Source organism: Kogia breviceps, chromosome 4, assembly GCF_026419965.1.
Source record: "Kogia breviceps isolate mKogBre1 chromosome 4, mKogBre1 haplotype 1, whole genome shotgun sequence".
Classification (NCBI taxonomy): domain Eukaryota; kingdom Metazoa; phylum Chordata; class Mammalia; order Artiodactyla; family Physeteridae; genus Kogia; species Kogia breviceps.
In genome coordinates this window covers 50,583,781-50,606,873 of record NC_081313.1, presented here as the reverse complement: position 1 = coordinate 50,606,873, position 23,093 = coordinate 50,583,781, and the positions used below count along the sequence as shown (strand labels likewise).

General features: G+C 35.4%; 1 protein-coding gene across 7 annotated transcripts in view; it reads right to left on the bottom strand.

Annotated features, from left to right (window-relative positions):
* RNF180 (ring finger protein 180) overlaps window positions 1-23,093 on the bottom strand; it is a 299,183-nt gene that overhangs the window by 72,466 nt on the left and 203,624 nt on the right. For all 7 annotated transcript variants that reach the window (XM_059062298.2, XM_067031022.1, XM_067031024.1 and 4 more), the window contains one exon: window positions 9,868-10,093. In XM_059062298.2, coding sequence (XP_058918281.1) covers window positions 9,868-10,093 — 226 coding nt within the window. The remainder of the gene's footprint in view (window positions 1-9,867; window positions 10,094-23,093) is intronic.

Genomic DNA, 23,093 nt, shown 5'->3' with positions numbered 1-23,093 from the left:
GAGGATGCTGCTTCAAGGGGATAACAGAGAAGGGCTAATATATTGACATTTGAGCTCACTTTACTAGATATCAATGAAAATCTATAAACTATCTTAAAACTGTCTTCAGGGTTTCAAGGGCAATGCTTGATCTGTACTTCTGCAAGAGGGGCAAGAAAGTCTCACTTGTAAGGGACCCTAACTCTCCTAGTGAAACTCATTTTATACCCATGTGAGTACACAGAAAGGTTCATCTATGAGGGGAACACTACCAGTTAGAGAAAACTGGAGTCTGCTATTGCAGCTTGCATTTAACAGAATATGACTACTTTGACTCAAAGAAATATGAGTAAGATAAACCTCAGAACCAACTCTTCAGACCTGGCAGGTTCTCACCCTAGGGCGGCTGCAAGGTCTCCTAGTAACTGCATGTCCTATGTGATTTGGTGGCAAGAGGAACTCTGAAAGTTGGGAAAGAGAGACCAACCAGGAGTATCTCATTAATACTGATGAATATTTATCTATGTATCCTCTGAATATAAATTTTAACCTGATTTTCTTACCCTTTCCTAGTGAACTGTTCAAAGTTAAAATCTAGTTAGGAAGTTCCATCTCCAGCTAAATATGTAGCCTGATGACAGAGGCACATACAACAGGGACCAAACCAAACCCAAAACAAAAATTCTATATTTGACACTTTGTCAAAGTGGAGCTATGGATTTTATAATATACAAGTCATTACAGACTATAATTTATGCTTAACTGGTTAATATTTAGGAGTTCCTATTTCATTAGGTTGATAAACTATAGTTAAAATTTTATCCATTTTAATGTAATAATTCCACTTAATATTTGGTACTAAAATATTTTATACCCATAATTTTTATACCTGAATAGGAAAAGAGTTGTTACAAATACTTTAACCCTTTGGCCCAGGAGAAATCTGCTAGTACTATAAGACCTTCTTAGGTTAGAGAATTTATCCAAGCCTTCATCTCAGCCACCTTGTGTTTAAGTTGTGCTTATTGATGTCCTTTAAGACTCTGGAGCATTAAGAATTATTTCAGTAACTGTTTCATTACACAAGAATAACTAGTTTACCCTCTGTTAGAGGAATAATAAGGCCAAGAGGAGATCTACTAAATTAAGCCCCATTCAACCATAACCTTTATTGTGCTCTTAGTGTGATAAAGACAAAATGCTAAGTACTTTGTACTGTTATGATGTATACTGCTATTATTTTGTATTTAAAGTTACACTTCAAGATTTAGAAAAAGGCTTTTGAAAGCCTATGGATAGGGATATACTAGTGGATCTTCAAAACAGATAGTGGGAAGCTGCCACATAGCACAGGGAGACCAGCTTGGTGCTTTGTGACCACCTAGAGGGGTGGGATAGGGAAGGTAGGAGGGAGATGCAAGAGGGAGGAGATATGGGGATATATGTATATGTATAGCTGATTCAATTTGTTATAAAGCAGAAACTAACACACCATTGTAAAGCAATTATACTCCAATAAAGATGTTATAAAAAAAAAAAGGTCATCACAGCATCCATTCTTGGCTTCAAAGAATCCATGATTCTCTGTCCTCTGTATGAAAAGAAACAGGACTCCATCCTCCCTGCCCACCATCATATTTAATGCTGCACCTTGGTTTACTTATTTATTTTTAAAAACAAAGTAACACATGCCCATGCTTTGAAAAGATCCAAATGATGTTAAAAGGCTTAAAAAACCAAAACCAAAACAACAATGAAGATCTATTCCACTCCCTTTATCTCCACTCACAATCCCCAGGGACTGTTTTAAATATTCCTGTTTTCAAGCTTTTTTCTGGAGATTAACCTCCATAAGTGCAAGGCAGTGTTTTTCAACACTTGGTTTGCAAACCACTAGCCATATGTGAAAGGATTTAGGGTTAAATTGAATGAAAAATTTTTAAATTTTCAGTTACCTATTTTAATGTATATTAGAAGAAATGTATAAACTAAAACATCAAATACATAAATTCACATATAAATTGATGAGGCTAAAATAAGTATTTTTTTAAAAACATGTGTCAATATGAAGAAAACCCTTAAGTAAAAAAATAATTCTGGAGGTATGTGGATACAGTAAAAATTGTAAAGGTGGTAGGAAAATGATAGAAATTTAAGAAACACTGCTCTAATCATTATGCTTATTTTTCTATTTCTTTTTTATAATAAAATATATGTTTCCATATATTAAAGCACAAGAGTGACTACACTAAAAGACATCATGAAATAGATACTCCTAGTGATAAAGAATGAGCTTGTACATATATACAATGGAATACTACTCAGCCATTAAAAAGAACAAAATAATGCCATTTGCAGGAACATGGATGTAACTAGAGATTATCATAGTAAGTGAAGTAAGTCAGAAAGAGAAAGACAAATACCATATGATATCACTTATATATGCAATCTAAAATATGGTACAAATGAACCTATCTGCAAAACAGAAACAGACTCACAGACATAGAGAACAGACTTGCAGTTGCCAAGGGGTGGGGGGTGGAGGAGGGAAGGACTGGGAGTTTGGGATTAGCAGATATAAACTATTATATATAGGATGGATAAACAACAAGGTCCTAGTATATAGCATAGGGAATTATATTCAATATCCTGTGATACACCCATAATGAAAAAGAATATATATAAAAAAAGAATGTCTGTGTATAACTGAGTCACTTTGCTGTACAGCAGAGACTGGCACAGCATTGTAAATCCACTATACCTCAATTTAAAAAAATGAATAAGTTTGGATTTTGGAGGCAGTGATGATTCTATACAAGATGAACAGAAAAATGAAAAAGTTGAGGCATGGATGAAGGCAAGAACAAAACCACTATTAGCATAAGAATTAACAGACCAGACTTTTTGGTATAGAATAAGAGAAAGTATGAAATGCCGTTAATGGGAATAGGGACAATAGAACAAGAGCAATTACAGGTTGTCACAGTGGATAAAAAGAGGAAGTGTGATGTTCTTTTGGAACATCATAGATCAACATGTTCTATTCAAACTCTTTGTCCATTTTAAAATAGGGTTATTTGTTTTTTAATTCTTGAGTTGTAACAGTTCTTTATATATTCTAGATACTAGACCCTTGTCACATATATGGCTTACAAATATTTTCGTTTATCCTGTGGTTATCTTTTCACTTTCTTGATAATATCCCTTTAAGCAGAGAAGTTTTTAACTTTGATGAAGTCTGATTTATCTATTTCTTCTTTGGTTGTTTGTGCTTTAGGTGTCATATCTAAGAAACCATAGCCCAATACCATTTCAAAAAATATTTACACCTATGTTGTCTTCTAAGAGTTTTATATTTTTATCTCTTACATTTAGGTCTTTGTTCCATTTTAAGTTAATTTGTGTGTGTGTGTGTGTGTGTGTGTTCATAGTGTGAGGGAGGGTTCCAAATTCATTCCTTCGCATATGAATATCTAAATGTGACAGGCTCTCTATGTTCTTACTGAGTATAGTGGTAGATTTCAGTAGATTTTTAAAAAATACATGTTTTTCTATTTGCTGTATATCCTTAGGACAATTTCCATAGACTTAAATGAAAAAAAAATCATTTCACCAGTTAAATGGTTGTTTTGCTGGGGTAAGGATCCATGAAGCTTCTCATGCTGCCATTCCAGAAATCTTCTTCACTATTTCTTAATTTACCAACTTTAAATAATATTGACTTCCTTCTAGGAGGATTTGGGTCTTTTGCAATATCTTCTTCCCTTCTCACCTCTCAAATTTTTGTGAATAATATCATTTTTAGTTTCTATATTGTCTACCTTTATTATTAGTATGCTTTTATCAGTTAGGATGCTCTTAGTGTACACCAATAGAAAATTTATTCAAACTGCCTTAGTTAATTAGTAAATTTAATATTTCATGTAACAGAAAATTCAAAGGTAGGGTAGGCTTCAAACCTGTCTGACTTGGTGGTTAAACAATGTCATCAAGACCCCTTGTTCACTTCTTTCCTTAGTTTTACTATCCAAAATAAAGACTTTATACTAAGCTGGTTCCCCACTTGCTCATAAGATGGCTGCCAGTAATTATCCCTATTACACACTTTCTTGTGTATGTCCAATGGAGAAGAAACTAGCTTTTCCATCTCATGTCTTAAGAGTAAAGGCAAATTTTAGTCTCACCTCATCACTCAGAACTGAAACACATGCCCATTTATGAACCTATCACTGGCAAAAGGAATAGAATACCAAAAAGCCAAAGATGGGTTCATCTACCCAGGAGCCACCTGGCCTAAGCTGAGGGAGTTAAATACTGGAATAAAACTCAGGGTATGTTAGGAAGAAAGATGTAATTGATATGAATTAGCAACCAATAGTGTCTACTACCTATTTTTTTGTATGTTTTTCTGTTAACTTTTTTTTCCCATATTTGCTAGTTTTATTTATTTTTTTAACCTTTTTTTTAAAAACCATCTTTATTGGAGTATAATTGCTTTACAATGGTGTGTTAGTTTCTGCTTGATAACAAAGTGCATCAGCTATACGTATACATATACATATATCCCCATATCTCCTCCCTTTTGCGTCTCCCTCCCACCCCTCTAGGTGGTCACAAAGAACCGAGATGATCTCCTGTGCTATGCAGCTGCTTCCCACTAGCTATCTATTTTACATTTGGTAGTATATATAGGCCCATGCCGCTCTATTAACTTTTGACAGTATTATCTTGACCTCCACTAACAAATGATATTAATGCCTTCTACCCTGTCTTCTATATATGCTCTCCCACTTCAAGTTCTCAACTTCTAGTGTATCAAGTACTTTATCAAGATCACATCTAATAGTGTTAAGAAATGTAAGCAAAATCTCATTAAATACTGAATGTTATATTGAGAGTTCAGGTTTAAAATCATTATTTTGCTAAAGCACACTCTATGGAATAAATCTGGAAGGAATTTCATCATAACTCTATCCACGGAACTACTCTAAATTATATCTAACCCCTTATTCATTTGCCAAATATCTTCAGCTCCTTTAGAAAATGACAACCTTCCCACTTTAATCTTTGATAATAACTGTCCCCTGGTTTGTACACAGTTGGAATGGTGACATTAGGTAGCTGAGATGATTAATTCATTCACTTAATAAATAACTCTCAGGGTTCAGTAAAGTTAACAGAATAGTGTAAGATTGGAAACTGACTTTCTCCCAAAATATCAACAAAAGCAGCTGAAACCAGAAGAGGAAAAAAAATCCCATTTACAATTGCAGCAACAAAAATATACAGGCATAAAGCTAATAAGAATTTTGCTGTGCCATTTGAAAGGAAATTACATAAATTTATTGAGAGGCAATATGTTTTCAATATTATAACAATGTTATAATATTATAACAATATTATAAAAATGTCAATTAAAATGATTATTCCCCAACTTATAAAATTAATTCACTTGTTATTAAAACATAAAGCTAGAATAATTATAATACCGAAGTAAGGGTATAGGACAAGATAGAAATATGAATGGAAAAGAACAGCTGCCAAAAAACACAGAAACATTTTAGTAATTATCTTCATTACCTAAAAAAAGCAGTTCAATCAGCATAGAAAAAAACGAGTTGTTGGATAAATGTTAGTGGGATAAATGCTTACAGACATGGAATAAAGGGAATATATATTTTTTTAAATTATGACTTAAGCTGTTTATTCTTTCTAAATTAGTAGAAAACTATTTTGCAAGGTTTATTATTATTTTTTGTTTGTGGTTTTGTTTTGTTTTTGAAAGGTACTATATTTTTAACCAAACCACACACCATAATAAATGGACTGGAATTAAGAGTAGGGAAATGAGGACAAAATGAAAACCAAAATAAATATAGGTAAAGAGACTATTTGTATACAGTAATTCCCCTACATACGTACCTTCAAGTTGCAAACTTTCAAATATGCGATCGTGTGTTCACATGCCCAATCACATAAGTTAGTTCACATGTCTGGCATACGTTATCACATGTGTGCATCCTCTACAAGTGGTTGTACTTTTGTGTATTTTACTGTACAGTACTGTATAGAGTGCAGTAGTACAGTATCTTTATTTCAAGCTCAGGGTGTCTGGAAGCAAGCATAAAAGCAGCAGTGATGTAGCTGGTACTACTGTACTTTTCAAGATACTATACTGTAAGATTAAAAATGTTCCATTTTTGGGCTTCCCTGGTGGGGCAGTGGTTGAGAGTCCGCCTGCCGATGCAGGGGACACGGGTTCGTGCCCCGGTCCGGGAAGATCCCACGTGCCGCAGAGCAGCTGGGCCCGTGAGCCATGGCCGCTGAGCCTGCGCGTGCGGAGCCCGTGCTCCGCAACGGGAGAGGCCACAACAGTGAGAGGCCCACGTACCACCAAAAAAAAAAAAAAAAAAAAGTTCTATTTTTTGTGGTTTTTTTTTTTTTTTTTTTTTTGCAGTACGCGGGCCTCTCACCGCTGTGGCCTCTCCCGTTGTGGAGCACGGGCTCCGCACACGCAGGCTCAGCGGCCATGGCTCACGGGCCCAGCTGCTCTGCGGCACGTGGGATCTTCCCGGACCGGGGCATGAACCCGTGTCCCCTGCATCGGCAGGCGGACTCTCAACCACTGCCTCACCAAGGAAGCCCTTTGTGTTTGTTTTTTATGTATTATTTGTGTGAAAAGTATTATAAACCTATTACAGTACAGTACTATATAGCTGATTGTGTTAGTTGGGTACCTAGGCTAACTTTGTTGGACTTACAAACAAATTGGACTTACGAATGCACTCTCAGAACACAACTCATTCATATGTAGGGGATTTACTGTAATTCTGTAGTGGATAAGGCCTTTTAATACCTAACTTTGAAATTAGAAATAATACAGGCAAAGGTTGCTACATAAGACTACATAAAATATAGAAGTTCTGCACATTCATAAAATATAATAAACATAATTCAAGTACATATGACAAAATAGGAAAGCGATTTGCCACATATGACAAAAGATGACATTACTGAAAAAAAAATCCTCTTGCAGTGAACAAGAAAACGATGAACAGACCAAAAGAAAAATCAGCAAAGGGCATGGTAAGGGATTTAAAAGGAAAAAAAAGGATAGTCCAGAGTGTTGAGAAAATAAGCCCATTATATTGCTGCTTGCAATAATTTTGGAGCATAATTTTGTAACATATACATAGCCTTAAAACACATACAGGCTTTTACTACAAATTCTACTCCTGGAAATCCATTACAAGGAAATGCTCGGAAATGTGTGCAAATATTTATCCATATATATCAGCAAATAAATGAATGATAAACAACTAAACTAAATAGTAGATAGCTTAAGTAGATCATGATATAATCACAAGAATGTAAAGTAAAACAAGGGACTTCCTTGGTGGTCCAGTGGGTAAGACTCTGCGCTCCCAATGCAGGGGGCCTGGGTTCGATCCCTGGTCAGGGAACTAGAGAGCACATGCATGCTGCAACTAAGAGTTCGCATGCTGCAACTAAAGATCTTGCTGCTGCAACTAAGACCCAGCTCAGCCAAAATACATATACAAATATTTTTTAAAAAGTAAGACAAAAGCAGGTCAAAAGCCTTATGTTCAAAATGAACACTTTACAAAAAAGTTATTAAGTATATGGATATAAAATATTCTGGAGGAATACTTGATAAATGTGATCTTTAAATGGTAGGACTATGGAGGATTTTGAGCTTATAATTTTACTTGTATACTTTTTTATAATGAAATTGCATTATTTATATAATTTTAGAAGTTATTTTTATAGGAAAACCAGACCATATATATATATATATTTTTTTCGGCTACTAGCAATGTTGCTTTCCCTAATCTATACTTTGATATGCCCTCAGCTCTTATCAAAGAATACCATAAGATACCATGTTAGAAAACCTGATATTGCATTTGCTCTGAGGATGATTTTGAGGACACTTGTCTACTGTATCTCTCAATATGCCTAGAAATCACTTAAAAAATTTCTTTTAAAGTGCTGGAAAAAACTTCTCTTGCCCTTAGGAGTTGGTATGTTTCTTTCCATCGATCATGAGAATCATTTAATTGTATGCTTATTTTTTCTTAGGCAGCAAAACAAAATACTTTATTCAGTACTTCCCTTGCCTTGCTACTTCACTGCATATATATTTTAAAACATGTCAAATCTTTTTGAGGTAGGTATAAATAACTAAGTAGTATATTCCTATTATTATTATCAGCTTCTAAATGACAGTACACAACCAAATTTAGTCTCCATTGGAATAAATATTCCCAATATGATTTATTATATATAAGAACCAATTTTGGAAATAAAGGAAAATATGACATTGTTGCTTTGATAAATGAACCAAGAGAGAGTCAAGTCATTATTGTTTTAAGACATTAAGGAAAGCAATTTAAAAATCCCTGTCAACATTAAACTGGATCATGGAAGGCAGGGACATCTGTCTAAATCACTATGTACATCGCCTAGATGCTTCCCTTCAAAACAGGCTTTCAGTAAATGCTTTCTTGCGTAGATGGTCAGAGATAACACTGAGAAAGAGATGTTACTCTTCACATTTCATTCACTCCAAAGCACCTAGCAAGGGATCTAGTACTAGAAAAGAACCCCTATTTTTCCCACTTCAATGTAAGCCAGAGAAGAAGAACTTCCAGTAAGCTTCTGTCCTCCCATGGAATTGCTTCCTTCCCTCTCTCCACTCCTTACTTGCTCTTCCCCATGAAAGGAAGAGTGATCTGCCAGTGTGACAGATGACAGCCTGCAGTCCCTGACCATGTTTCTCTATTGGGTAGAGTCAACTGTGCTTGGCATGTCCTTTTCTCCCCAGGTCTGTCTGTGCTCAGTGCAGTGATATTGTGCTCCAAACTATATGCACTAGGCAGATCAGAGAGGCAAAGCTTTATTTTCTCTTCACTGTTTGATTACTGAGCCTGTAAGCCAGGTTTGCAAGCCTTCATGCAGCTGGTTGGGTTAAGGCATGCAAAGCTTATTTTTATAAACTGATTCTTCCTTGCAGATGGGTCCTTGGATTTTCTTTTGCGGAAGAAAAATGTGCCATGTGTTTTCTACAGTTTTACTATTAATAAAGTACATACTTTGATCCTCATTTGGTTCCTCTATGGTTGAGGTGAGAATGTGGATATAGAAATTTCCTCCCCTAAGGTTTAGCACACAGTAGTGCACTCAATAAATATCAGCTCTGCTTACTTCTATCATTCTTCTCTTTCACCTTAGCAGGTTTCTATGTTCCAAATTCATTAGTTTTTCCTTTCTCCATTAGTATGTTTTAAATATTGTGTTATATTCCACCTTCACATAATAATTAGGTAAACAAATCCTTGTTCCAATTTTACTATCTTCTAGTTCAAGAAGAAAGACCTTAAGAACAACAAGAAGGTTGAGAAGATTTGGAGTCTGGGGGAAAGGCCTAATAGTTATCCTCAGATATTTACAGATTTATTCTCTGAGACTTCAGAGGAAAAAACATGGGCCAAAGAATGAGGAGTAGTGGAAGGCAGATTTGAAGAATAAATAATCAACAGGACTGCTTCAAATTTTAATGGAATGTCCTTGACACTGGAGATGTTCAAGTAAATGCTGAACAATAACTAGTTAGGATGCTTTAGAAAAGATCTCAACATTGAATAGAGGAGTAGAGATGAGAAACTATTCTCATCTATGATTCTATGATTTTAACAAGTTCTAATGAGTTGGACAAGCACTGTTTTATAAACTAGAGAGTAACAAATTATGCTGTATATGATTTGCAATAAATTTCTCATGATAATTCATACAGTATCTTTAGAACTGGAAGAAAGAGGTAGGCAAAATAATCAGGCAATTGTGTTAATGAAAGACAACAGTTACCTGTCTGGAAGAAGACTCTGGAAATAATTGTCCGACACAATGGGCAGGGAGTGCTTGCGGGATTGTCTTTGGCAAGAGTCCGTAAGCAGGGCTCACAGAAGATGTGGTGACAAGGGTAACACATGTAGGGGTTGAAATAAACATCCAGACACACTGCACAGATGTAGCTCTCCTTTTCCTCTGCATATTCATTGTCATCATCTGTACTCATCTCATTATCCAAGGTCTGCAAAACATAAGCAAAAACGATTTTTCTTAGTTCAGTATGAGATTGGTTTCCTTGAGAAATCGAGACACTGATTTTATATTTTCTTAAAATGAATCAAAATATTTATGAGAAGCAGGTAATATCTGTTTCTGTGCATAATCAAAGTGACAGAAATTCTACCTCGCAAAGAGGGAAGAAATTGGAAACATACATGAAAAACCCAGAAGTCTTAATTATTCATTTTAGTATTTTTATATAACGCTAAATGTTAAACTATAGTACCTGAACACATTATGTATACCTGTATCTCTATTTAACCAGCACTACTTAAGTAAGGGTTAGGTCCTAGGATGACAGGGTCCCCCTATCTATTCCACTCCCACCCCAGCAAATAAGCTGACTGTCACAAGATTATAAAGCCTTACATGGGCATTCACACATGAAGAGAAGTGAGGGTAAGAGGATGTCATACTTCATCTTCACACCATGCATGGAGCGTTTTTATTCTACATTTTGCACCTTCCTGGACCTCAAAGCCAATAAAAAAGGCCAAAGCCTAAGGTATGTCAGGAAGTAGATAAGGCAAAGAAACTTGTAGTAATTCTGGGATGAGCCTTGTAACTGGGAAATATGATGATCCCTCTCCTCTCTCCCAAATGGAACAGTTAAGAAAGACGCTATTAAAAAGTAGTTAGGATTTGTTATAAAGCATAAACTAACGCACCATTGTAAAGCAATTATACTCCAATAAGGACGTCAAAAAAAAAAAAAAAAAGGTAGTTAGGAAAGAGGCACTCAGGTTAGCAGCACAAAATCTGGTGGCTGAATTCCTGTTACTTAACATCACAATATTCCTCATCCATGAGAATGCTGTGAGAATTAAAAGAGGTAATCCACATAAAGCGTTAAGCAAAGTGCCTGGTATATAACAAATATTCAATAAATATTAACCATAGCCATCCTTCTCTCCTCTCTTCTTCAAAGGCCCTATAGTCTTGGCTAGAGCCTTGGGAAATTTTCCTCAAACCAGGCCTGACCTCAGTCCACTGAGGCATAAAGGGAATCTACATGGTGTAGATGCTTTCCTCCTCACTTTAATGGAAGTCAAAAATGGAGATCACTGAATAATATCTGAGTAAGCCTTAGGTTTAATAAATATTTTTAGGTTACATGAAATGTAAAAGTTACACAAATGGGGCAAACAGACCCTTGAAAATACAGAAAAACCTTTCTACTGGATAAACTGTTATTTGATTTATCCAGATGGCTTTGCTTCCTCTTTCTGCCACTTGTTGATAATTTTTCTCTTTATGAAAGACATATTTGAGGCATTAGCCCATTCTTTTTAATTGGTTGTCTGATTTTTCTTAAGCATTTTTACTTAATCTAGTTATTTGTTGTTACTGGCTAGATGTGTTGCAAATATTTTTTCCTTTTCTCTGGTTTGCCTTTTCATTCTTTTCATAGTGTCTTTTGATAAAATGAAATTCTTAATTTTAAAGAACATTTTTCCTTTATGATTTAATACTTTTTGTGTCTTATTTAAGCACTCTTACTTTTTCCCCAAGGTCAGGAAGAGAGTCTTATTTTGCATTTAATAATATTTCATCATCCTATAATCTACCTGAAACTGATTTTCATGTATGGTGTACATTAGGGTTAAATTTCATTTTTATTTTTATGTAATTATTAATTGGTACAGCCCATTTATTGCAAAGACCTTACTTTCCTCCACTGTTCTAAAGTGCCACGTTGTTATTAGGCCAAATATGCATGGGTTGGCTTCTATTTTGTTCCATTACTTTACTGTCTATTCCTATGCCATAATCACAATTTCTTACTGTGGGCTTATAATACGCCTCAATATCTGGTAAAGGAAGTCTTTTCATCTTAAAGTCTAATAAGAACCTGCCGTATAAAACAAACAAACAAACAAACAAAACAACTAATACTAAACATTCTTTGGGTTATTTCTATGGAAATATGTTAATATAAATGTTTCAGACATTACATGAAATTTCTAAAAATCTTTGGAAAAAAAAAGCCCTTACTCAGGTTGATGATTACAAAATAGATAAAATTCTTCCTGTATCTCTATGTGCACCCATATGCATTTCATCAAGATGTGGAGATTAGTTTTCCACCCTCTGAATTTGGGGTCTGTCATGTGACTTACTTTGGCCAATGGATTGTTAGCAAATATAATGCAAACAGAGGCTTAAAAAAAGCTTGTGCATTGGAATAATCCTCTCTTGATGATCTTGGGAACTCTAGTCTACTACCATGTGAACAAGCCTAGGCAAACCTGCTGAATAGTAAGTGAATATGGTCCAGTTGCCTCCATTGTGACTACTGACAATAAGCCAACCACCAGACATGTGTGGGTAGAGCCAGTGACTGTCACCTAACTGTAAATGTACTGGTGAGCCCAGATGACACCGTGTGGATCAGAGATAAGCCATTACAGCTGAGCTCAGCTCCAACAGCCAACTCAGAAAACTGTGAGTGAATATAGGTTGTTGTTTTAAACAAATAAATAAAATCTGTTTGTTACATAACAAAAATTAGTTGACACATCCTTGTCTACACATGGCTAACTTTACCTCATTTTTTAAAATCTTAGTTTAAATACCAACCTCCCCAAAGGATTTCACTGCTATTCTATCTAAACTTGTTCTGTCGCTGCTACTTATTTGTTTACTCATAATAATTTTTATTTGCCTATTTTTCTATGTCTCTCAATAGAATGTTAAGATTAATAAAGAGGAATGAAAAAAAAATATATACATACATGCACATTTTTTCCCCAATGAATTAATAGTAGAGCCTGCTTGGTGGTGGCTTGCATTCTCAAAATGCTCATAGGTTCAGCTTGTTAAATACTGTATTGATTATATCTCTATTAAGTGTTCTTAGGTATTCTTGTAGGCCTTTTGGATATTTACAGCTAGATAACAAGCATTCTGTGAAATCTCATATAACATATACAAAGTTTAACACAGAGAAGATATGAAGTAACTGTCCCTCACCAACAGAAAGATTGTGGCTATGAGTTGAACACTAATAAAAATCTGCTGAAAAGGCAACAGTATCCACAATTTTTCTCATTATTTTTATATGACTATTCTCTCCTGTACTTAAAAGAAACTTGAAAAAGGAAAGCTATAAGTGCACAATTAGTACCGATCTGGGCCCCCCAGATAGTAAAAACATCTTTGGACCTAGATGCTTTCTTACTAAAATTTTATTTCATAGTGACAGCTTATTCTGTTTGTATTACACTCTCAATATTGTGTCTTGAGATTTGAACTAATTAACCTCAAAGAAACTCATGGCATAAGAAAATTATAATTTGAAGATCCTCTTAAAGCAATCCAAATTGTGGCCCTAATAACTGTAAATCATTTTATTTCTATGAAGTACTTTATCTTTACATATAACAAAAGTGACTAGATTTCATTAAAATATACATCAAATAAATAAATGATTTTCTATTTAAAAACACAACAATATTATGGAAAAAAACTTGAAGGTGGAAGTTTACAAATAGAAAATGAGGTCAGAACTATTCATCTATTAGCTGAGCTATGTGACTCAATCCACAAAACAGATTAACACATACAAAGACCTCTAGAATCACTATATTTTAAGGGACCAAAAAGGGTGAAGAGTTTTCATTACACAGAAAATTGAACATATCTGGTGATAAAAACTGTTCTGCAAGAAGACAAAAAAACCACCTCAAAGAACGCCATTGGGGTTTTCTCCAAATTGGAGAGATAATAATAAACTTACTGTTGGATAGATAGTTATATTTTAAAAATTAATTACTCATTAATAGATAAATGTCAACGTGGAAAAAGGTTTTTAATAGGTGTGCCTATGAACTCATCTTCATCTCATCAGCATTTCAATTACCATAGATAGAGACCATCAAAATGCTTCTCAGAAATGGAGAGGTGACAGGAAAGATGGCTGCCTAGTTAAAAAAAAAACTAAAATCCTTTCTGAACAGGAGGGAGATCTTCAAGATGGCAGAGGAGTAAGACAGGGAGATCACCTTGCTCCCCACAAATACATCAGAAATACATCTACATGTGGAACAACTCCTAAGGAACACCAATGGAACACTGGCAGAAGACCTCAGACTTCCCAAAAGACGCCCTCAGGTGACCTACAGGCAGAGGCGGGGCCAATCCAAAGCTGAACCCCAGGAGCAGTGCGAACAAAGAAGAGAAAGAGAAATTTCTCCCAGCACCCTCAGGAGCAGCGGACTAAATCTCCACAATAAAATTGATGTACCCTGCATCTATGGAATACCAGAATAGACAATGAATCATCCCCAAATTGAAGCAGTGGACTTTAGGAGCAACTGTTGACTTGGGGTTTGCTTTGTGCATCTAATTTGTTTCTGGTTTTATGTTTATCTTAGTTTAATATTTAGAGTTTATTTTCATTGGTAGATTTGTTTATTGATTTGGTTCCTCTCTGCCTTTTTTTTTAATATACACATATGTGTTCTTTTCCTTTTTCTCTTTTTGTGAGGTGTATGTGTATGCTTCTTTGTGTGATTTTTGTCTGTATAGCTTTGCTTTTACCATTTGTCCTAGGGTTCTGTCTGTCCATTTTATTTTTTTTTTAGTATAGTTTTTAGTGCTTGTTATCATTGGTGGATTTGTTTTTTGGTTTCGTTGCTCTCTTCTTTCTTTCATTCTTTTTTATTACTTTAAAATTTTTTAAAATTTTTATTAATTTTTAAACTTTTTAATTTTAATAACTTTAATTAATTAATTAATTAATTTCTCCCTTTTCTTCTGAGCTGTGTGGCTGACAGGGTCTTGGTGCTTTGCCTGGGTGTCAGGCCTATGCCTCTCAGGTGGGAGAGCCAAGTTCAGGACACTGGCCCACCAGAGACTTCCTGGCTCCACGTAATATCAAACAGCGAAAGCTCTCCCAAAGATCTCCATCTCAATGCTAAGACCCAGCTCCACTCAATGACCAACAACCCACAGTGCTGGACACCCAATGCCAAACAACTAGCAAGACAGGAACACAACCACACCCATTAGCAGAGAGGCTGCCTAAAATCATAATAAGGTCACAGACACCCTCAAAACACACCACTGGACACGGTCCTGCCCACTAGAAAGACAAGAGGCAGCCTCATCCACCAGAACAAAGGCCCTAGTCCCTTCCACCAAGAAGCCTACACAACCAACCAAACCAACCTTAGCCACTGAGGGGAGACATCAAAAACAACAGGAATTATGAAATTGCAGCCTGCGAAAAGGAGACTCCAAACACAGAAAGTTAAGCAAAATGAGAAGACAGCCAAACACACAGCAGATGAAGGAGCAATGTAAAAACCCATCAGACCTAACAAATGAAGAGTAAATAGGAAGTCTACCTGGACAAGAATTCAGAGTAATAACAGTAAAGATGATCCAAAATCTTGGAAATAGAATGGAGAAAATATAAGAAACGTTTAACAAGGACCTAAAAGAAATAAAGAGAAAACAAAACAATTATGAACAGCACAATAAATGAAATTAATATTTCTCTAGAAGGAATCGATAGCAGAATAACTGGGGCAGAAAAACGGATAAGTGACCTGGAAGATAAAATAGTGTAAATAACTGCCATACAGCAGAATAAAGAAAAAAGAATGAAAAGAATTGAGGACAGTCTTAGAGACCTCTGGGACAACATTAAACACACCAACATTCGAATTATAGGGGTCCCAGAAAAAGAAGAGAAAAAGAAAGGGACTGAGAAAACATTTGAAGAGATTATACTTGAAAACTTCCCTAGTATGGGAAACTAAATAGTCAATCAAGTCCAGGAAGTGCAGAGAGTCACATACAGGATAAATCCAAGGGGAAAAACGCCAAGACATGTATTAATCAAATTATTAAAAGTTAAACACTAAGAAAAAATATAAAAGCAGCAAGGGAAAAACAACAAATAACAGACAAGGGAATCCCCATAAGGTTATCAGCTGATCTTTCAACAGAGACTCTGCAAGCCAGAAGGGAATGGTAGGATAAATTGAAAGTGATGAAAGGGAAAAAACTACAAGCAACATTACTCTATCCAGCAAGGATCCCATTCAGATTCAACGGAGAAATTAAAACTTTTACAGACAAGCAAAAGCTAAGAAAATTCAGCACCACCAAACTAGCTTTACCACAAGTGCTAAAGGAACTTCTCTAGGCAGGAAACACCAGAGAAGGAAAAGATCTACAATACCAAACCCAAAACAATTAAGAAAATGGTAATAGGAACATACATAGTGGTAATTACCTTAAATGTAAATGGCTTAAATGCTCCAACCAAAAGACACAGACTGGCTGAATGGATACAAAAACAAGATCCATATATATGCTGTCTACAAGAGACCCACTTCAGACCCAGGGACACATACAGACTGAAAGTGAGAGGATGGAAAAAGATATTCCATGCAATTGGAAATCAAAAGAAAGCTGGAGCAGCAAATCTCGTATCTGACAACACAGACTTTAAAATAAAGACTATTACAAGAGACAAAGAAGGACACTACATAATGATCAAGGGATCAATCCAAAAAGAAGATATAACGATTGTAAATATTTATTCACCCAACATAGGAGCACATCAATACATAAGGCAAATGCTAACAGTCATTAAAGGGAAATCGACAGTAAAACAATCATTCTAGGGGACATTAACACCTCAGTTTCACCAATGGACAGATTATCCAAAATGAAAATAAATAAGGAAAACCAAGCTTTAAGTGATAAACAAGATGGACTTAATTGATATTTATAGGACATTCCGTACAAAAACAACAGAATACACTTTCTTCTCAAGTGCTCATGGAACATTCTCCAGGATAGATCATATCTTGGGTCACAATTCAAGCCTTGGTAAATTTAAGAAAACTGAAATCACATCAAGTATCTCTTGCGACCACAATGCTATGAGACTAGATAACAATTACAGGAAAAAATACAAACACATGGAGGTTAAACAATACACTACTAAATAACCAAGAGATCACTGAAGAAATCAAAGAGGAAATCAAAATATACCGAGAAAAAAATGAAAATGAAAACACGATAACCCAAAACCTATAGGATGCAGCAAAAGCAGTTCAAAGAGGTTAGTTTATAGCAATACAATCTTACGTCAAGAAACAAGAAACATCTCAAATAAACAACCTAACCTTTCACCTAAAGCAATTAGAGGAAGGGGAACAAAAAGGCCCAAACTTAGTAGAAGGAAAGAAATAATAAAGTTCAGATCAGAAATAAATGAAAAAGAACTGAAGGAAACAATAGCAAATATCAATAAAAATAAAAGGTGGTTCTTTGAGAAGATAAACAAAATTGATAAATTATTAGCCAGACTCATAGAAAAAAAAGGGAGAGGGCTTCACTGGTGGCGCAGTGGTTGAGAATCTGCCTGCTCATGCAGGGGACACAGGTTCATGCCCCGGTTTGGGAACATCCCACATGTCATGGAGTGGCTGGTCCCATGAGCCATGGCTGCTAAATCTGCGGGTCTGGAGCCTGTGCGCCACAATGGGAGAGGCCACAACAGTGAGAGGCCCGCATACTGTAAAAAAGAAAAAAAAAAAAAAACAAAGGGAGAAGACTCAAATCAATAGAATTAGAAATGAAAAGGGAGAAGTAACAACTGACACTGCAGAAATACAAAGGATCATGAGAGATTACTACAAGCAACTCAATGCCAATAAAATGGACAACCTGGAAGAAATGGACAAATTCTTAGAAAAGAATAACCTTCTAAGACTGAATCAGAAGAAATAGAAAATTGGCTTCACAGGCAAATTCTATCAAACATTTAAAGAAGAGCTAACACCTGTTCTTTTCAAACTCTTCCAAAATATAGCAGAGGGAGGAACACTCCCAAACTCATTCTACGAGGCCACCATCACCCTGATACCAAAACCAGACAAAGATGTCACAAAGAAAAAAAACTACAGGCCAATAGCTCAAATGAACATAGATGCAAATATCCTCAACAAAATACTAGCAAACAGAGTCCAACAGTACATTAAAAGGATCATACACCATGATCAAGTGGGGTTTATCCCAGGAATGCAAGGATTCTTCAATATATGCAAATCAATCAATGTGATACACCACATTAAAAAACTGAAAGAGAAAAACCACATGATCATCTCAATAGATGCAGAAAAAGCTTTCAACAAAATTCAACAACCATTTATGATAAAAACGCTCCAGAAAGTAGGCATAGAGGGAACTTAACATAATAAAGGCCATATATGACAACCTATAGCCAACATCGTCCTCAATGGTGAAAAACTTAAACCATTTCCACTAAGATCAGGAACAAGACAAGGTTGTCCATTCTTACCACTATTACTCAACATAGTTTTGGAAGTTTTAGCCACAGCAATCAGAGAAGAAAAAGAAACAAAAGGAATCCAAATTGGAAAAGAAGAAGTAAAGCTGTCACTTTTTGCAGATGACATGATACTATACATAGAGAATCCTAAAGATGCTACCAGAACACTACTAGAGCTAATCAATGAATGTCGTAAAGTAGCAGGATACAAAATTAATGGACAGAAATCTCTTGCATTCCTATACACTAGTGATGAAAAATCTGAAAGAGAAATTAAGGAAACACTCCCATTTACCATAGCAACAAAGAGAATAAAATATCTAGGAATAAACCTGCCTAAGTAGACAAAAGACCTGTATGCAGAAAACAATAAGACACTAATGAAAGAAGTTTAATTAAAATTAAAGATGGAGAGATATACCATGTTCTTGGATTGGAAGAATCAACACTGTGAAAATGCCTATACTACCTAAAGCAATGTACAGATTCAATGCAATCCCTATCAAACTACCACTGACATTTTTCACAGAACTAGAACAAAAAAATTCATAATATGTATGGAAACACAAAAGACCCTGAATAGCCAAAGTACTCTTGAGAAAGAAAAACGGAGCTGGAGGAATCAGGCTCCCTGACTTCAGACTATATATACTACAAAGCTACAGTAATCAAGACAATATGGTGCTGGCACAAAAACAGAAATATAGATCAATGCAACAAGACGGAAAAGAGATAAACCCATGCAAATATGGTCACCTTATTTTTGATAAAGGAGGGAAGAATATACAATGGAGAAATGACAGCCTCTTCAATAAGTGGTGCTGCGAAAACTGGACAGCTACATGTAAAAGAATGAAATTAGAACACTCCCTAACATCATACACAAAAATAATCTCAAAATGGATTAAAGACCTAAATGTAAGGTCAGACACTATAAAACCCTTAGAGGAAAACATAGGCAGAACACTCTATTACATACATCACAGCAAGATCCTTTATGCCCCACCTCCTAGAGAAATGGAAATAAAAACAAAAATAAACAAGTGGGAACTAATGAAACTTCAAAGCTTTTGCCCAGCAAAGGAAAGCATAAACAAGACCAAAAGACAACCCTCAGAATGGGAGAAAATATTTGCAAATGAAGCAACTGACAAAGGATTAATCTCCAAAATTTACAAGCAGCTCGTGCAGCCCAATATCAAAAAAAAAAACAACCCAATCCAAAAATGGGCACAAGACCTAAATAGACATTTCTCCAAAGAAGATATACAGATTGCCAACAAAGATATGAAAGTATGCTCAACATCACTAATCATTATAGAAATGCAAATCAAAACTAAAATGTGGTATCACCTCACACCAGTCAGAATGGCCATTATCAAAAAATCTAGAAACAATAAATGCTGGAGAGGGTGTGGAGAAAAGGGAACCCTCTTGCACTGTTGATGGGAATGTACATTGATACAGCCACTATGGAGAACAGTATGGAAGTTCCTTAAAAAACTAAAAATAGAACTACCATACGACCCAGCAATCCCACTAATGGGCATATACCCTGAGAAAACTATAATTCAAAAAGAGTCATGTACCACAATGTCCACTGCAGCTCTGTTTACAATTGCTAGGACATGGAAGCAACCTAAGTGTTCATCAACAGATGAATAGATAAACAAGATTTGGCACATATACACAATGGAATATTACTCAGTCACAAAAAGCAATGAAATTGAGTTATCTGTAGTGAGCTGGATGGACCTAGAGTCTGTCATATAGAGTGAAGTAAGTCAGAAAGAGAAAAACAAATACCATATGCTAACACATATATATGGAATCAAAAAAAAAAAAAGACTCTGAAGAACCTAGGGGCAGGACAGGAATAAAGACTCAGACATAGAGAATGGACTTGAGGACATGGGGAAAGGGAAGGGTAAGCTGTGACAAAGTGAGAGAGTGGCAAGGACTTATATGTACTACCAAATGTAAAATAGATAGCTAGTGGGAAGCAGCCGTTGATCTCAACAGGGAGATCAACTCAGTGCTTTGTGACCACCTAGAGGGGTGGGATAGGGAGGGTGGGAGGGAGACAGAAGACGGAAGGGATATGGGGATATATGTACACATATAGCTGATTCACCTTTTTATAAAGCAGAAACTAACACAGTATTGTAAAGCAATTATACTCCAAAAAAGTTGTTAAAAAAAATCCTTTCTGGAACAAGGTATGCCATCAGCAAATAATATAAAAATGTAAAATAGGCTAAACCAGATAGCAGAGTCAAAATTTAAAATAAATGTTAATAAGTTCCTGGCTTAAATCAAGATTAAGTTTAACAGGGATAAATATAAATCCCTCATTAAGAATCCAAACCAGACTGCCGACATAGAAGATGAATGAAATTTAGCTGAGAGCAATTCATGTAAACAAGAGATAGAGATTTTAACTAACTAGAAGCTCAATATATGATGTGGCTACATTAAAAAGTGGGTTTATGTGGCTACCATTTATATGATCACAACATATTTGTAGCTACTTTGAGAGATGCAGAGAAACTAGAGTTATCCATAGAAGTATACTTAGGGCCAAGGCAGCATAACTTTTGAAACTACCTTATACGAAGTACTGTTAAAAGACTGAGGATATTCACTCAGAAAAATATTAAGAGGAGACAAGATATTCAGGTATTTGTGAGAGAGATCATAATTTTTCTGTGTGTAGTTCTTATGATTAGATATAAAAAGGAATCAATGTTATGAGGACTAGAATAAATGATAAAAGAAATACCTATTCATCAACCAAAGTGATATGAACACCAGCATAACATGTTCACTCTTAAATAGTACATTTGCCACAGAGGTAAACATTTATGTTTCCTACCAAATTTTGGGGGACTTATAAATAAGACAACAAAAGTTGTACATATTAACTAATTTCATCAACACAAAGCCCCTGTGAACTAAATTTAATTGTGATCATCATTTTCTAGATCAAAGGAAACTGAAATATAGGCAGCTCACTTACTGAAACTAGTGGTGAAGCCAGAATTTCAACCCAGCCTGTCTGGATCTGAAGCAACACTTTTCATCACAACATTCTTAACTGAATTAATATACTTTGAACAGTCCTGCAAATAATAAATGTTAACTGATGATAATGATGTACATAAAAAGAAAAATGAAATTTAGATAGGATCTATAGGGAAGTTAGAAGTATCAAGGCATCATCATTAAAATTAACAAATGAATATAATAGGTGTTCAATTGTCCAACTGCTTTTGGCCCCAGAGAAATTATCCTGAAAAGTCAACCAAATGTACTCAGTCTCTCAAGCTCCTTTATAGGGGCTTCCAGTCTAAGAAAATGAGATAATAAACTGATAAATAATACAAACAACCTTTAAAAAATCTGTAAAAATTAGTACAAATATTAATAGGTCAAAATTTTTAAAAAATAATAATGACAACAAAGCAGCAGAGACATTTAGTTTATTTACAATTATTGTGATTACTGTTATGTTGGCCTTATTCCTTCACTTCCTATTTTTTTTCAAGAAGTGATAGTTGGGCAGTAGTTAAGAGCAAGACTCCAGCGCCAATCTTGCTGGACTCTGCCACTACTGCCTGTATGACCTTACACAAGTTACTTAACTCCCTGCGATCTCACTTCCCTTATTTGTAAGGTGGGGATACTAAAAGTACCTAGCTCATAAAGTTGTTGAAAGGATTAAAAGAGTTAATATGTACAAAGCACCAGAACAGTGCCTGGAATACAAAAAGTGCTATCTAAATGTTTGCTGCTATTATTGTATCCTATTTCTTTTCTCTAATAATTATTCTTAATGTTTAACCAAAACAGTTAAATTTTAATGTTTATAACCTCCCTCTTCTGAACAAGACCTAGAAGGCATTTTACTTCCCACTCAAAAACACAAAGACGGCTTATGTTTTATTGCAGTCATCTGAACTTTATTTCTAAAATCTTAATAATTGCTTAAATATATTATGCCTCTACTTTGTCAGGATTACCTTCTTAAAATCAATTAATCTATATTTATTTTTAACTATGTTTTACTGTCTGCTTATTTTTATTCTTCAGCTCATTTAACACAGTTTTTTTGTATCCCTTATTGTCCTCTCTCTTGAATTCCATTTTTTGTTGCAGTCTATCCTTGAGAATTCTTTTTTCTTAGGAAATATATGTGGGTGGTAAACTGTATGTTCTTGCATGTTTGAATTCCCTTTATTTTATCTTCACATTTGAATTCTATTTGAGTATAATTCTAAATAAAAAATAATTTCACTGAAAACATTGAAGATAAAGAGAGGAGACCAAGACGCAGGGTAGGAAGATCTTAAGCTCAACTTTACCCATGGGCACACCAAATTACAACTATTTATAGAGCAACTACCCATGAGAATGACCTGAAGACTAACCAGCAAGATGTTCCACAACTAAAGGTAAAAAAAGAAGGAACCACAATAAGATGGGTAGGAGGGGCAGAAACGAAATGCAATGTAGTCAAGACCCACACCCTGGGGTAGGTGACCTACAGAGGGGGGAATAATCACAATTGCAGAGGCTCTCCCCAAGGTTCAGGGGATCCAAGCCCCACCTAGGGGTCTCCAGTCCTGGGGTCCTACACTGGGAA